Genomic DNA, 18,602 nt, shown 5'->3' on the forward strand with positions numbered 1-18,602 from the left:
AACACACACACACACACACACACACACACACACACACATACATGTCCCAACGGCTAGCTCAAGCAAAGTGTAAGACGTGAACAATATGTGTTTGGTGTGTGTGTGTGCGTGTGTGTGTGGGACACCCTGTGTAGCCACCAGAAGAGCATCCCCCGCAGTGCACCATCATGGCTAGATGTCAAAGCCAGCTAACCCATGCCAAAATACCTACCCTTTAAAAACCCTTGGCAGTAACAATACCTCACAGTGGCTTGTTCTCTCAGTACAAATGAAAAGGAAAAACACCATTCATTCTCACAGAGGGCCAGCTGCAGCCACAAAGGGATATTGTACTTTGCCTTTGTGCTGTGGCAAAAGAGAAAACTACAACAGCCTCGCTGCGGGGTGAGGGAATGGTTGGAGGAGGGATTGGTGGGGTGGGGGTGCATGCAAATAGAGTTTGGACATAGATCAAAAGACTTAACTTTCACCGCATCATCAGGGCTGTAGCACTTCTCCCACAAACCCCCCACCCCACCCCCCCGATTCACTCCCTCCCTCTCTCTGCCACCTTTTCCCTCACTCTGCTGCATTCATGCTATCGCAGCCCTGGAGCCCGTCTTCTGAGGGGCATCCTGGCAGAGTGTGAACACTGCTCTTACATGTCGGTCTTGAGCAGAGATGTGAACACTAATGGTTTTTGGCAGGGCCCGGGTCCTTGGTGGACATACTGCTGGAGCAGAAAGAAAACAAGCGGGAAAGAGGGACGGGAAGGGAAGGGAGGGGAGGGGAGGGAGTGTGTGTGTGTGTGTGGGGGTGGGGGTGGGGGTGGAGGTTGTCTGTGAGTGCAGAAAACGACCAGGTGTCTTAGCAGGGTCAGGTTCACTCGCTTTACAACAGCACCATCTGTCTTTGTGAGAAGAGCTTTGCAGCGTCAAGTAACTGATGTCAGTGCACAACACACATCCAAAGCAATTAATTATGGATGGGTTTTAGTGTTGTGTCAGCCAGTGTAATTGTTTAATAAGCTGTTATGGTTGCTACTTTTTATATCTGGACAACTGATGCAGCTAATATGAATGGTGACAGTGTGACTTGGAGATGTTAGATGGATATAAATTATATGTTACATCTCAAAAAACGAGTAAGTCATTATTTTTCTCTATTATCCGGATGTCATCTTGTGAAACATACAGGACAAAAATATACTGACAGACTGAAAAAGGGGCCCCTTTTCTTGACATTTCAAAGCTGAAATGAGAGGCAGTAAAAAGGAATCCTTTTTGTGACAGATGCACTCAGTGTGACTGCAAATGTAACTTTTCCCTGAGCAAGCAACATTCATCGTCTCGGTGGACCTGCCCCCCTGCTCAGCCGCGCGCTTCCTTTTTCTCGGCCAACCAGAGAGAGCGGACAAGATGGATGCCGGTGTCACTGCGTCGGCCAGAGTGACAGATGGGCTGATTATACAAACTCATCCCTCTGGCCACAGAAAAACACAGCACCTTGCCTGCTAGCTAATAGCCTTCATCTGCCTGCATCTTATGGATAGTTGACGCTTGTTGTTAATATGGGAAAGCAGCGTTGTATAGACAGATCCCATTACAGCCCTGGCCTCCCTCTTGACAGCTTGTACCTGAATAGACACCTGCCACACTGGGTTTTTTTTTTAACAGCCCAAACAAACAAAATGGTAAATCACCTCGCTGTGACCTCGTCTCTGGCTGGCTGGCTTCAAGGGCATGTTTTCCTTCCTCTAGACGGACACATTGCAAATGCATAAACGGATTCCTGTCATCGGCTTGATGTGTGGGTGTCAAGCTCTGCTGTGCACAGTGGTCTCTCAGCAGGTAAGCTGGAGCAACAGGAGCAAAAACCGAGGCACAAACTGAGAGAGATGTGGCAAAAGCCTCTTGGTTTTCAGCCAGAGAGGTGTCAAAAAATAAGTCAGGATCATGGGAGAATAAGTGTGGGTTGCTGAAGGTGATCTTTCAGGATTAACCACCCTCCCCTTGCCTAGCTCCTACCTGTGATTTAAAGTCTGGGCTGATTAATCAGGCTGGTATCGGGTCTCTGTTCAGGCAAGACGTTTAGATCAATCACGCCAGCCAAAGGGGAGCGTACAGTGTGTAACAAATGGGAAGCAGAGAATGAAGGAAAAGGGGCAGAGACAGAGAGAGAGAGAGAGATTGAATGGCTTACTCCATGCTTCCAGCCATCAGCAGGAAAAGGTTGTAGATGTGTGAGAAGATGAAGAGGAAGAGGATGGTGCTGAAGAACATAGTCATCCAGGAGCCATGATCCTCACGGAACATTTTCAGGCGCAGGTATCGACCTAAAGGGAGCATGACAAGGACACTGCTGTCAGTGGTGGTTCAAACAGCATGTCAACCTGCTAACATGTATGCCCATGAAAATGAAGATGAAAGTAAATAAATTAGTCACACAGATCAATATTGTTCTACTCTGGCAGATGCATGCCCTTTAGGCAATGAAATTAAGATTAAAGACCACTTTGAGGTGTCACTTCCACAAGCCTGAAGTAATTGTCTTTTCCTGACCAATTTCAAACAGTCACTATGTCATCATCAGTTTCAACAGAAAATAGTCCACATACACATCATTTCATGCATCTGGTGGATGTGCTGTCAGTCAGCAATTGATGCTTGCTTGTGTTTCATGATGCGAGTTCTGCATGATTAGAGAAATTATTCAAACATTTGTGACCTGTGGTGTTTTTCTTTTTCTTTTTTTTTTTTTACAGTTCTGGCTTGGAATCAAATTATGGAGAAATATCTCTCTGGCAGAGCATGAGATTGATTCGGATACGCAGCCTTCTGCACAGAATACATAATCACACAAGCTTGTCCTTTGGTGGCAGCGCTCAGCAGAACTCATGAAGACAACAAGGTTTATTATACCTCTGTTAGCTTGTTGTTGTACCTTTAAAACACTGCAGTTGGTGCTTTTAGTGCCTCTGACAGACCAATTTTTATTTGGCTGTTCCTAATGGCAAACAGAAAAATATTTATATCTTTAATTCAAAGGCGCATTTTTTTTTTGCTGTTGAGAGTAGGATGAAAAAGGATTACATAAGTGAAGTGTAAAGTACTGGGTAGTGATCTAAAAAAATAACACGTGTGATGCAATTAGGTATGCATAATGTAATTGCACAACAGCTGTCAGAGTCCTTGATGTACCTCCAACACAGCTTGTGTGACAAAAGAAATCTACTTTGTATGTTTTTGGGAGTCTGTTACTACCACCATCATTCAGACCTGGGTCAAATAGGATTTGAATACGAAATCAAATGAAAAGGGGAACTTCAGAAATTTCAAGTTGCATTTTGATAAAGTTCACACTGTCCAAAGAAATATCAGATAATAAAGAGGACACACCTCAATGCTTTTGTAGTTAACAGGAAACAACTCATTTTCAAAAATCTACTCGCTCTGAAATGCGGCCATAGCATGATTCTTTCATATACTATAAAAAAAAAAAAACATTTTCAAATCAACAGCCAGTGTGGTCTGTAAAATAACAGACAGTAGTGGTCAGCTGGCAGTAAACATGCTATGAGATTAGCTCGCTAGCTGTAGAAAAAGCTTGGCTACCCGCATCAGTCACATGGTCCTCGTCTGAAAGGTCGTAGCAGTCTGTCAAGAATCTCCTTATTTGACAGTTCCTGCCCAGGAAATGCACATCTTTAAATCTCCAAGCTCTTTGTTTGTGATGCCACAAGGTGAGATAACCCTGATGACATCACTATGACATCACCTGGGCTATTTGTCCAAAATCATCCCACTTGTTCGCTCATTCACTACTCCCAGCGTCAGTCTTGACAAAGCTCCCTCTGGAGCCACAAAAAACATTATCCAGCCATTTTTTTACAGACTCCATGATGAGGTCCTCACATGGTGAACCCAACCATCAACCACTTCAAGGTTACTCAATTGACTTCTAATTAAGAGATCCTCTATGAAAAAGCTTGGCTATACACCCCTATTTCCACTACTTTACATATTGCTCACACACACATTCCAAGGCTCTCCCTCTGCTTTGTCTGTGTGAGCTGTGATCCAGTGCCAGAAGCGGCCATCTTCCCAGGAACAACTCTTTGTTTTTCTCTCCTCCAGCTCAGTCAGCGTCCCTTTGAGTTACAGCTCCTCGGAGAGCTCATTGTGTTTATGTCCGCACACACATACAGACACACACACACAGTCGGAAAGATAGCAAAGCAGAATGCTCCATTTATTTTCCTATTACAGCCTGGCTGGTTTACTCTCCAATAGTTTTACATGCTGTTCAATCTCAGCTTGCTCACTTTTAGTTTTTTCTGCTGTGTGCATAAAAACAAAGATGGTGAGATTCCTATGGAGATGAAGATTTAAAGTGTGGTTATAATTAAAGCACCTCCTGTTGTAGGTTCAACAAATGTAAATATTTTTTTCTCTCTAACTACGCCTGATACCTAACCTCATCTATATCCTGCTGCTGCTGCAAGGATACAAATTCCCCCCCATGGATTTAATAAAGTTTATCTTTCATCTTTAATATATCATACAGAAAATGCATCTTAGTTAACGGCAGATCTGCAGTATTAGTCTAACTTTGTTTATGCAGTTATTGTAGAAGAGAATAAAAACTTGAATACTCCCTTGATAACAATATCCAACCTCAAAATTTTGGGAGGCTGAGGCTAAAGTAAAGTGGCCTCGTGTGAGGCCACACCATACGTCTTGCTCTGTGGTATTTCAGGGCTCATCACAGATGCATAATTGAATTGACTTGCATGGGTGAACTTAATTGCCTCCAGTGCCAATGAGCCCTGGCTTAGATGTAGGTGCACAGTGTGTATCGGCAGATCTGACTTTTAAAGCAGCATGCTGCGCCGGCAAGCACGGCCGCCCTCTCTCAGCCTGTATGGGCGGCTTTTAACTAGGGGGTGATTCAAGACTACTCAGCCAAGCCGCTTGAGTCACTGCACCTCCCGACAGTAAAGGACCCTGATAAGGAGTGATTCATGAGCGCTGCCTGCTGAGAGGCTCAGCCCAGCAGGGGACAACAACAACAACACACATGGACAAGGCAGCCACCTATACAAACACAGGCAATAAAAAACACACACAGAGTGAAGACACTTGTTATATCTCTTTCTCACTCTCGCTCACCCACACTGCAAATACACCTCGTCACATGGACTGAGGTGGTGTATCACACTAAGGAGTGCAATTACATTTTGAATACCAATCCACAGTATTTACAGTAATTTGCAGTATCATTCCTCCAGTGCTATTTATAACACCGTGTTTGAGATGAGATCATATCCACCTCTCCTCAAGTTGTTTCCAAATGAAAATGAAACATATAGCTGTGTCTCCATCTAGTGGTAATACATTGAAACGTACTAGAGAGCTGCCTGGCACGTGCACTGATAAGAAATATGCAGATAACCACTGGAGCCTTACAGTCAATGCACAGTGCCTTTTTCCATGCTTTTAGGAGGAGAGAAATTCATTTTCGGGATCACCTTGCTCTAAATCTACATATAGTAGGTGTCCAATGGTTGCACCATTTTAAGCCTCATCAGGAAAGCTGTCTGTCCTCTCATGTCCTTTGTATTGAATCACATCAAAATGCCAAGTCTGTGTCTGAACTTAGTGCATGTTGTCACGACCGTTTTCATCTGTGAAATCTTACTGTATTTTTCTGAACTCAGCTTGTGAACACACTGAGCATTGCACCATCATTTTCAGTATAAACTGTCAAATGGTGTATTGTTGTATGTTTTCAGACGACATTTGCAGTTTTAGGAATGTGACAGAAAAGCAGCCAGGGCTGACGTCCAAACTACATTTCAACCTTGAAATTGATCCACAAGGTTGTACTGTTTTCTCCAACATGACTGAATAAACCACTAATCCAGTAAAGCTGAGCTGTGGTAAATGCATACAGAACATCTTGTATACAGTATGTGGCATGATAAAGCAGGACAACACAGACAAGGAAACAGTGGAACACGCATCTCAGCTGAAGAAACTAGGGGATAAGTGTCTTTTATGTGTTCAAATTCACAGTAATTCCTATGAAATAACAAAGTTTTTCAAAATCCCATCCTGTCCAGGCTGTCTCAGGCGATCAAAGGATTCAAACTGCTGACGTTATGGTTATCAGTTTCTATCTGATAATGAGATCATATGCAGTAATTCTGGGAAGTGCTCAGGTTATAAAGTCACCAGATTTATTGTAGTAATCCACTTAGAGGACATTCAGAGAGCCTTGGAGCCAGAAACACAAACATAAATAAAACCATCAGTTATACACACACACTGGCACAGCAAATATGCATGTATCAAATATGTATCTTTGTTTTAACAGTTGTTTTACTTAAACCTCTGTTCACTGTATCTCTCTCTCTCTCTCTCTCTCTCTCTCTCTCACACACACACACACACACACACACACACACCAGTCTCACAGGTAAGGCAGCACACTGGCAGCTCCTGACAGATGACAAGCACACAGCTGGTGGAGGAGGAGTGACGGCAACCGGAGATGTGATCACTGTCCTCATTCATCATGATACCGCAATTCAATGAGTCTGACACGACTAAAGGAGGTAAGTACAGTCTTAGCCTGAAATACTTTGATTTTACCATTTTTTAGGATCAAACAGTTAAAATATTCCACATAAAGTTTATTCAACTTTTCAATAATTAATGATATGTTAATGAATAAACTTTTATTTGATTAAATTACGTCAATTTCCTGACACAAATGTTGTAGTAATACTGTCACTTCCATCTACATTATATAGTATTCTGACACTTCTTAAAATTATTTCTTACAATGTAGCTATATGAAAAAAATTCTTGAGTTTTAAATCACACATACTTAACTTCATCATCACAAAATAAGATGTAAAAACTCTTCTACATTTCAGTGGGTACTGACTGGTAGACAGAAAGGCATGATCTAGGTTGAAATGTACTCAAAGGAAATTGTTAAGATCCGCTCACCTGAGCAAAATGAATGTATTATCTCTGATTAAGTGCAAACAGGAGCTGAAATGGTTGAGGCAATAGATCAACAGTCCCCGAGGTTTCATTGTTCACAGTAGACAGCCAAGCATTCACTTCCTGGACACACCAGTGACGCTCAGAGACTATGGAGACAGCTACAGTAAATATAAAGGGCCCTCAGAGAGAGAGAGTGGGTGAACACATCTTACTTAAAGTACTCTCTGAGAGTAAGACTTACTGGCAGTGTCAATAAAACAGACAACGGCTTACATTAGGATATTGAAGTTATTAAATCTTGAAGGGAAAAAAAAGAAATATACTAAAAAAGTAAGTATGTCACTGTGTTTCAGTGTTTCATAGAGCTTCAATTCCAGAGAGTAGATTCTATAAGAACAATACAGTTTAAAAACTTTGCTTATACAGTATTAGTAGTAGCAGTCAATCCCACAGAATATCAGCTTTTATGTGGAAAAAGAGCTGGGTCATGGAGCAATGATTTCTTTATGCTTGTTTTAATCTGTTGCTTACCCAGCAGGATAATGCATTAAGTGCCAGGAAGTTCAATTTAAAGAAAATTATTCATGAGTCATATATAATTTTCTGTGACTGGCAACTTACCTAGCAGTTCTGTATTGTTTTATTCCTTTTAAACCAGCTCTATCTTGAGTTTGACAATCACAAATCAAATGTTAGGAATTGTCTGAAAGACTCCACCAGTTATTCCAGTCAAGATCAATTTCAAAACACGTACTACTACTACTTAGTAATCTCAGAGACCACTTTTTCTTTCTTTTTTTTTTTTTTAACCTGCTAGCTTGCATTACAAACTGAGGGTGTGGAGTTTGAAAAAATGAAAATGAGCATTTGCCAGTCTGGTGTGATCTAAGAATGTCACTATCTAGCTCTGTTATTGGCTGTGAAAAACGTTTTTGGAGCTTGACCCATACTAGGACCTAAAAGTCGTGAAAGTCGTAACACAGTCATTAGACGCCTGCTTTGTTTTTAGCCATGCTAACAGCATTGCTCTAGGGACTTCAATATTGGTCATATTTCACCAGCAAAGCTGACTAATTCTTGTTCTTCAAATCCCAGAGGTGCTGCTGGAGTTTCTGAACCAGTCAACAGTATTCTGCAGCCAGTTTGTCAATGGCCAGTGGTATTGCTATATTCTGCTGGTTCTCTTCACTTTTGCCCTTCCCGTGGGGATCCTGGGAAATGTCGCAGCTATAGTCAACTACAGTTGCTTCAGGAAAACAACGAGCACCAGCAATGTTTTCCTGTTGAACCTGGCACTGTGTGACTCAGCCTGGATTCTCACCCTCCCTTTCACCCTCTACTTCACCTTCCAGAGGCCGTACCTCGAAGACATACAGATCTTCTGCCAGTTCAAGAAGATCTCCTTCAACATCAACATATACGGCAGTATCCTCTTCCTCACTCTGATCAGTTTTGATCGCTACGTTGGGACAGTGCACCCTATCAGCTCTCTCCGGTGGTGGGATGTGGGTAAAGCCAAGCTGTGCTCAGTTGGCACATGGGTTGTGCTCGTCTTGAGCTGCATCCCTGATTTATTTGTAACTTTTGCAATTCAGCGGCCAGAAAATGTTACTGTGTGCATGGACCACATCCAGGGCCCTTTTATCTACGTCAGGACAATCACAATTATCAGAACAATATTAGGCTTCCTGTTACCGTTCAGCTTCATGCTGGTTTTTTACATCATGGCAGTTCGCGTTCTGAGACGCCTGCCGAGGGGTGGAAGGCACAGAGGAGCTCAGCGGGCAGGGGGGAAGCCTCTGCGGCTCATCACTGCCGCCATACTGGTCTTTGTGGTCTCCTTCGTGCCCTACCACATCATGGTCATCACTCTGGTATGCATGAGAATCCATAATCAGGTCACACCATCTAACACCAACGTTCTCTATGCCTCCTATGAATTCTTTGAGGCCATGTGCAGTGTAAGCAGCTGCTTGGACCCAGTGCTTTATATTGTGGCTAGTGATCAGTTCCAGAGGAAGTTGCTGGCCTTGAAAAGAGACCGATACAGGAGGATGTGTTGCAGAGCTAGCAGGAGGATTGGAGTAATTGAGTGATTGACTTTTTTGGCTAGTTATCTTAATTTGCCTTGGCTGGATCACTGTTACACAGGTGCCAGTGACAGATGTTAATGGTACAATTATCTCAGCCTAAAGTGTGTTGTGTAAAAACTGCACTATTGTGGAACTGTAATGAAAAAAGAAACTATTGTGGCTGATGAATTGTGATCACTGCAAAATCACATCACATCATGAGAATGTTTTGCATCACAAAGACATTTTATTAAAAAAATATTTGACTCATTGATGTGCTGCCATAAAACTTTCTGTTGCTGAACAATAATGTAAATCAGCAGTGGTCTCAGTGATTATTTTACTATATACAGTGGTGCACAGTAAAATCAATGCACTGGTCACTTTTGATACTGTCAAAAACCATGTAGGGTAGGTAATAATGATGTTATGATAATGTCAATTGTGAAAAATCCATTATAATTTCCCATAGCCCATGGTAACATATTTAAATTGCCTGTTTTATCTGACCGACAGTCCAAAACCAAAACAATTCCTTCTACAAAGATATAAAACAGAGGAAAGCATAAAATCCTCACATTTAAGAAGCTGACATCTGTGACAGTTTGTCATTTTGACTTGATGAATGATGATTATCGTAATTTATTGTGGAATCAACTGATCATTTCAGCTCTAAAAACACGTATAATTTGTCTTCCAAAAAATGTTACTAAATGTATTGATTTGCTCAATCACGTATAAACAGGTGACAAATTAAAGTGAAAATCTTAATAAATGGGTGCAGAAACATAATGAATGTGTCAACAAACCTAAGTGGACCTAATTATTTGAATGAGGAAATATGATGGCCCAGCACCTTCATAATACACTTAATGTTGGGTTTTCCTTTAATTTGTCACCCCTCTGTATACAGTATGCAGTTTAGGTGATTTCAGACTACCTCTGTGCCTGCATCATAACAGAGAGTACAGGTGTATGAATACATTGTCCTATTATTTATTGGCAATGCTGGTGGGATTAACTCCTGCTGTAGTCTTAACAAAACAAAGCTGTAAAAACACCCACCATCGCTTCCTGTTCAAATATTTTGACTGTAGTCCAGTGAACCAGACGCTGTAGATGGAAAATGTTATTGAAATTAACAATGAATGGAGTAAACACCAGGCCTTGAAAACCCAAAACACGGCTCATGTTTGGCCACATAGTAAGCGATATATCATACTAATATTGATTCCTGAGCTATAGGTAGCGCAGGCTCCTGATCCTGATCACTGCTCTCTGTATTCAACACATCAATTTGCACACATTATGTGCAAACTGTAAGGGCAGCCCCATTCTTCTCCCGTGTGTACTTTCATCTGTTTTAGGTTTCAGCACACACCTCTACTATATCCTGTTTTTATTTCCATCATCAGAACAAACATCCTGCCCTCCTTAGGGACCCTAGTGAACACCCTACCCCCTAAAAACAAACCCAGAGAGCAGAGGGCCTGAGCTATAGCACTATCTGGATCTTAGCATGTGCATCTTGCACTTGCATCCCCATTCATCACGCATTTGCTGGGCCACAGCATCACAGGGGTGGGAGGGTTGAGGGGTTGGGGGATTTGGGAATAGCCATGACTACAGCCATTAGCATCCCTAGGGCTGAACTACTCTGTAACTAAGTGTCCGGATAATAAATCAGGGGCGGGAAGTGACAACAGAACTCCCTCTGCAGGGAGACTGCAGCAAGTAGAGCCACAACACAGAGAGCTGGCTACTAGGCCACTGTACCACTCTACCTGTTCCAGTAAGCAGCCTGTTAGATCATTTTATTCTGTTATTTATGGCTTGGCTCCAGACCAAAGGAGTCATACATTTCAGGTAAATATGCAATTTCTTTTTGGCTGGTTTCCTTTGTTTGCCAGCTCTCGTCATTATTGCTCTATGTCTTTGTCTCCCTGTCTGCTGTGCAAATGCCTTGGTGCTTTATCCTTTGCGGCAAGAGCATGGACACGAAGTTCATTCCACCAGCAAGTTACATTAATAATGTCTTTGTGACAATGAAAAATTATCTGCAGATTTACAGAATGTTGCAATTTATTTTTGGGAAGGAAAATGTCAGTGTTTTCATTTTGTACCTTTTTTTGTTGAATTGGGGGCTCATAATTCAAGATAAGAGCCAAATTTCAACTCGCATTATTTGGCCACTTGGGGGCAGCACAAGAAGATGTAAACACAACACTATAGTTAACCATGTTGGCAAAGCTTTGCCTTTTCATTCATCTAGCAGGCATGGAGCAACAATTGCCATCATTTGGATTCTAGTGTCTTGCCATCTTAAGAATTCAAGTCTAATATTCGCTCCCATTTACACTTAGTTTTGGTCTCCACCAAATCCTATGGAAAAAATATGTGTTTCTAAGTGCTCCATTATGTTCACAATCTAGTTGCTGCATGATGCTAAGCAGGCAGTGCACAGTGGGTTTACCAGAGTTTGTTTTTTCTTTTTAGCTGAAAGTAGGTGCATGCTGCTGCAACAAAAGTGTTGATGCAAGTGGGTATACTAAGTGGGATGTAAAACTAAACACTGAGCTGAAAGATTGCTAAACTGCTCTGCAGAACTAAGGGGAAATGCAGATGATAAACCTCTGCAACACCTTTCATATTACATGTAATTTTTTCCCACAATTATGTAATTTAATTCTTAACTTAATGCTGCTGTTGGTGCAGATAGCGACAGAAAACAAACACAACCATTATATGGTATGAGTGTTTAACAATCTCACATGAATGCACGCTCTACTAAAATTCATCAAAGGCATCAACTTTTGAGAGATGCAACGCTTCAAACTGTAAAATAGAGGTGCAATAAATTCAGGATGAAGGGGCACAGCAGTGCACTCACACCACAGCAGTCATCATACATTATTTACAGAGCAAGAGGGCAGCTGGCTAATAGAGACGAGCCTGAAGTGAAGGAGGGTGTGTAACATACATCTCTGCAGGGCACCATACGTTTGCTGAAGTTTGAATAGTTATGGGCTGATAATTATGCAGATAAGTGCAGATCAGCCTTATTGATTGTCTGGGGTCATGGTGCTATTTGTGGATTACCTTGAACAGATGCCAGACACATTCAGTATTCAGACATAGATGGAGGATTTTCATATATATATATATATATATATATATATATATATATATAAATCAGAGACAGATCCAGAGAGCATGGCCATGATAAAATGTGTGTGTACACACACACACACACACACACACACACATATATATATATATATATATATATATAATATATATATATATACCAGGTCCAAGTCATCATTATTGTTACAATCAATTAATTTGATTTTGATCAATTAGCCAGTTAATATATAAGATGTCAGAAAATTGTTACAATTCACTTCACATCACACAATTTTTATGTTCTTTATAATATATTAAGGATAATATTTTAAGGATTGGCTCCAGCCCCCCAAAGGTTAAGTGGTATAGCTAAAGGATGGATGGATTTTGTATTGTAAAGTCTCAGTCTTACACAGTTTACTCTGTCCCTTGAGATAATGCATGTTGTAATTTGGTGATATACAAATAAAACTGAACTGAATTGAACTTGTCTGACCAAGCTTAAACAGATATCAATACAGAACTGATATTCAATCAACAGTGATATAAAACAGAGATGCTGATCATTTTTAATTGACACATGACTTAAACAATAAATCCATTATCATGATCCTTGTTTCCTGATAATAAATTAAAAGACTAATCATTTCAGGACAAGTATGAATAGTTGCAGATGCATTAAGTATCCCCCTTAGCAGCAACACATTCTCTGAGACACAAACATGAACAATAAAATATCCCGCAGTCACACTCACACACACACACACACACACACACACCACACACACACACACACACACACACACACACACACAAAGCATGCAGAGAGGCTCAGTTCTGCCACCCACCCATCCACTCCTACACACACACAGACACACACTCCACTTTGACCCGCAGCCACAGAGTACCGTACATAATCCATCTCAGCCTTTGCATGGCACAGTAATAACATATGACAGAACCCAGATGGCATCCTGCAGGCTACAATCATCAAGATCAGGGAAAGGGGACGACAGGCACTGCAAGAACAGAGCAACCAATGACATGCCTCCCACTCTCTAACACACACAGAGCTCAGCAAAACGTCCGGTGGTTTTAACAGCTCAGTGAAATGCATTTTCACATTACCGACACCTTTTCCTGTGCTGTTCACACTATTCTGGAGCCTCGAATGACTAATCCAGGTGGAGACAAGTGGTTAGCATTTGATTGAATGTAAATGTCAGTAATAACATGCAAAGCAGGGTCTAATCCGGTTAGGATGGTGTTCCATATGACTTAGAATTACCCTTCAGTTTACCTTTTAGAATCCAGAAAGCCTTGGAGAGAGATAGGTGAATATATTATGCTAATCTAGGGACTGACACAGTATGAGAAAGAAATGAGAAGCAGTTTCACTTCTCCCGTTATGGGGATGGGCAGTGCCATAGTCATTTACTGCAAAAGTAGGCCCATGACATAAAGCTGTGGTGCTCTGATGCTGCATCACTGCAGAAAGAATAACTAGTTGTGAGAAGCATTTGTTATAAATATTATATAACTTCACACAACACACACAAGAAACATCTGCTCGTCACAAAAAAAGTCACCCAAATAAAACATTTAAAGGAACAGTTCAACATGTTGGGATGCAAACTTATATTCACTTTCTTGCTGAGAGTTAAATGACTATCTGTCCCTCCTAAGCTCACTGACTGATATCTCATATCTTGTTTGTTTCATACATATATAACAGCAATTTTAAGACAAGTTGTGGTTTTATGGAGGCACTTTCTGAACAAGTTATTTTTTTGTTTTTTGTTTTTTTTTACTTTGTTTTGTGTGTGTGTGGATTAGAAAGAAAAAGTGAATAAACGTGTTTGCCAAAATGTTAAATTTTGAATGTCTTGAGGGTCAGTGGATCTCCACATCATTTGGCATGTAGCTGTCTTATTTTGTTAGACATGGCACTTATGGATGTTGTGTTGTCAAGACCTAAGCTTCCTTTGCTGCCATTGCCCCCTAACTATGGAACAGATCACCATCTGCCATCTTAAATCAATGACTTTTTCATGATTTGTCACAAAATCCATGACCATTTTTAGTCTGTAAGCCTGTGTGCTGTTTGTGTGTTCCTGTGTGTACATCCATGTGAGACCAAGCTTGTGTTTTTACTTGTGAATTATTGACTAGTCTTGCAGCCTCACTTTCAGACTCTGTCAAATGAAATCTAATGATTGAGTCTACTTATCTTTATTAAATGAGAAGCCGAAGGCCTTTTACATTTAGATGCTGTCTGAGTAAAAACAATTATGATTCCAATACACTTCCACACACATCCACTAAAAGCAACAGAGTAAAACACATTTTTCTTCTATTTCTTGGTTAGTCAGTCTTTTGTAAGTGAAAAATTGCTGCAAACCACTGCAAAGACCTTGACCATGATCATCCCAAAGGAGTCTCTGTCTTAAAATTAAAAACGGTAGCTTCATCTGATCCATGGATGAACGCAAACAAAACCACACTCAAACTGAAATAGACAGCTCACAAACCCAGTGTGACCCAAGATTTAATACAAATGCATAATGACAGCCAGTCTCCCTCTGAATGACCAGAAGTCATTGGCTGCCGCCTACACGATTAGAGAGCACACATAGCCTTGAGTGGCTGAATGAAGTAGCATAGGTTGTTCCTTGAACCTCAAATGTAGTCTTAAATCGCATAATCTGTCACAAGCTATTCATCTTCTCTGTTTTCCTCCAACAGAGGCAAACAGAGAACAATACTGTGTACCTCTGCCTACTCTAAATGGCAACATGCTGAAAAACATAACTGAAAAGAAGGATGGCAAAGATTCTGCATCAACAGGATTTATATCTGTGTGGGTTTCTGAGGGAATAAATCACATATTGTAGCACATGCAGGAAAAAGAAAACACTAATCACTAGAGGGAGGAGAAGGAGGTGCAATCCACTGTAAAATATTTAGATTTTCTGGGGCCATCATAAATGATTCAGGGGATATGTCAGCTTTCAAAAACAATGTCTGTTTCCAGATTTGTGACAAATTCATATGAAGTTAAGCATAACTGCAAACAGCATTATCTCGAAAATTATTCCAGTTATGCAATGCATTACATGTGTAAAATAGCATCACAAAACAACTTCTCAAAATGTGACTCCAGAAAATTCTTTCAGCAACCACTGACTGCGATTCCAAAGTATTTTTTTCAGGTACTCAAGCCTTTGCATGAACTGTATCCAGAAGTGTTCCCACTGCCTGCCTACATGAGAGCAGAGGAGACACTGGATAAAGATCTGCAGGGCTTCAGTAGAGACATGATGTGCAGTAGGTGGGACATGTGGGCCTGTGTGACAGATCTATAATAGATGATAAATTTTACAGTGGGCCTGTTTCTATAACACAGCTCTTGTGTCCTACCTGGGTTGTGATTACATAACAGGACACAATTCGCCTCTCCAACTCTCAACATCAGCCTCTCTTTCTCCTGCTCTCACAGATTCTCTTCATCTGTCCTTCCTTACACACACACACACACACACACACACACATGCATACACACACAGAAACAAAAACCATCTGTTTGGAGGCCTGTTGAAGTGCATTAGTTGTACCTGGCTGCAGGATGAGCTGCACTCTCTCTGTCCTCTATACCCTCAAGCCAATGTACGTGTACAGACCCTGATCCAGATACACTGGGCCTTAGTGTAAAACCTCACTGAGAGCTGACTAAAGTTCATGTGATGAAGCACCTACTTTACTATTATGACTCATGCAAATGAGAGAGTAAGTGACAGCAATACACGGAGGCACTACAGCGTGTACAGTATTGACTGAAAAAGTGTGTTCTGTGTGTGCCAAGTGGGACAATAAAATGATGCAGACAACAACGGTATTTCATGTAGTCCTACTGCTAAATTGTTGTGCAGACAGCTGTGGTTTTATTTTCCCAAGTTTAGGTTATTGGCCTCTGAGATTTCTGTACAATAATCTGTCTTTCCAGAAACATCCAGAGTCCTGGTCATTTTGGATAGTCCAAAGACCTCACAATGAAAAGATTTTGTTGCAACTACTTTCTATGGAAGAAGTAATCCCTATGAAAATTGTTTGGCTCTGAAGGCTGCCCAAACACAAGTGCTCTACACTTAATACTCTGCCTGAACGCATTCTATTTAGACACAGACACTGTTATCTCACCAAGAGTTAGATGAGAAGATTGATAAAACTCATGGTTGTAAAAATCTGAAGCTAGAACCAGCAGGCAATTAGCTTATCTTAGCATAAGCAGGGCTAATCTAAGCATTCCTGCAATGTTGGCACAGTATGTCTGTGAAGGTTCTCAGTCATCCAGGTGGTTAGCCCTAGTCTTGACCCCTGGTTTTAGCTTTATATGGAACCGACAGCTTCGAGAGTGATATCGATTTTCTCGTCTAACTCTCAGCAAGAAGATTCATTTCCCAAAATGTCAAACCAAACCAAAACTATATGCAAGAATAGGTAATACTAGAATACGAAAAACTTTTTGTTTTTTAAAGTGCAGAGTTTATATTCACTGATGTCTAAACCTCATCTGGCTGTTTTTTAAGGTCCCAAAATCTTCATGACACCAGCAATTTAAGTCTTGTAAATTTCAATATATGACACTCCTCTGTACTCTGTTTTCAAGAGGGTGGGGGGCAACTCAACACTGTGTATATAAAAATAATGATATACTGTATTTCAAAACTATTTTTTTTAAACATATCAAAGTAACTTTTCTATCTCAGCGCAAGAAATCTCCAAGGATCCTGTATGTATAAGATATCAAGTAACCTCATGTGGGGTCCTGACTAAAAAGAAGGGAAACTTTGTCACAGATCCTAAGCAGGGAAATGGTAATTCAATTGAATGATTGCAACTTGAGAAGGCAGAACAGCTAGTATTATCAGATTCACCAACTGTCCAACATATACAGGAAAACATAGGAAAACACAGTCCTCAAAGCTATTTTCCATTACCCCTATTAGTGAGGATTCTCTATTTCCAGAAGGTATCATGTTATCATGCACTCTTAGCTTTCTATTTATGCTCAGAGACCATGATCACTCACAGAGTACTACCCCCACCACCACTCCCAACCACCCTGTCTCGCTCTCTCTCTCTCTCTCTCTCTCTGCCCTCCAATTATAGTCATTAATGGTTCAAGCCAAGAAGATAAGCCAGGGTGGCCAATAATATCCAGTACTAAGAGAGTTGTGAAGTGAGTAGGAAATGAAATGTGTGAGCTGAATAGGAAGCACTGCAAATGAAGAGCTGATGAGATTAGAGTCACAGCCTTATGAGAGGAGGGTGAAATGGAAAGAGTCAGGCTGGCAAGAGAGGGACAAGAGAGAAAAGGTTGATGTTGTTAGAAGAAGTGAGAAAGATGGTAAGTGGGTGAAAAAGAAGAGGAAATGTACCGACAAGGTGTGGGAGGTGAAGGAAGTGAGCAACATGAGTTGTGACTAAAATATGTAGCATGATGGATGCTGGTCCTCAGAGATACTCAACTTGTCATATAATAACAATAAGTCATGGCTGGAAAATCACAGTTATTATTGAATGATGGCTCTATTCCATTTAGGTGTACCAGGATCCTAATATTGCATTTTGCATATTGGTCTCTGGCATGCCTTAAACTGAACTTAGTCATCATTAGTGTTATTGGCTCACACTGTTTTCACCATGACCACTCCCGACAGGCCAGTTTCAATGCAGACATCCTGACCCATCATAGCAGGAAAAGCACAGGTGGAGCTAATATAGTTAATGGTGGCCCTGTTCCAACTAACTGTCCCAAGGCTAATGAGAATTAAAACAAGCAACATCACATTGAAGTTAATAAATCTCTACTGTACAGTATTGACTGACTAATATTTTATAATTGTCTTATCTCTGCAGTAGCCTCATCAATCTACAGAGCTGAAACAATGAGCTGCTTAATCAATTACGTCAGGTTAAGGTAATTTTTTTAAGTGATTCTTAATTAAAGTGCTAAATATTCACCCAGTTTCTGTAGTGCTTTCTCTTTTGTGATAGATTTTTGTAGGTTTTCAAGTGTTGGTCAAAAAACAAGCAATTCAATTATACCAGCTTGGGCTTCAAGAAACTGTGGTGCAATTTTTTTTACAAATCCATGTAGACAAAGAAATAATCAAGAAAATAATCAGGAGATTAATCAACAATGAAATGATCATTAACTGCAGCCCTACTTCAAGCAGAGTATAATAAAAACAGAAGAGAGTTTCAAACACTGTTTGACCCAGATCTGATAAGTGAGAATAAAGGCAGGGAAGAATTAACAAGAAAGCATGAGTGCAGGAACTTTGATATAAAGATGAGAGCTGATTGCGGAGATATAACAATCTCTTTCAGTACATTACTATTC

General features: G+C 40.7%; 1 protein-coding gene across 6 annotated transcripts in view; it reads right to left on the reverse strand.

Annotated features, from left to right (window-relative positions):
* tmem117 (transmembrane protein 117) overlaps positions 1-18,602 on the reverse strand; it is a 45,158-nt gene that overhangs the window by 24,129 nt on the left and 2,427 nt on the right. For all 6 annotated transcript variants that reach the window (XR_001961841.2, XM_018684597.2, XM_051073224.1 and 3 more), the window contains one exon: positions 2,182-2,314. Coding sequence is in view for 5 of the 6 variants with exons in the window: in XM_018684597.2 (XP_018540113.1) it covers positions 2,182-2,314 (133 nt within the window). In the remaining variant the exon portion in view is untranslated. The remainder of the gene's footprint in view (positions 1-2,181; positions 2,315-18,602) is intronic.

This window comes from Lates calcarifer, linkage group LG10 (genome assembly GCF_001640805.2).
Source record: "Lates calcarifer isolate ASB-BC8 linkage group LG10, TLL_Latcal_v3, whole genome shotgun sequence".
Taxonomy (NCBI): domain Eukaryota; kingdom Metazoa; phylum Chordata; class Actinopteri; family Centropomidae; genus Lates; species Lates calcarifer.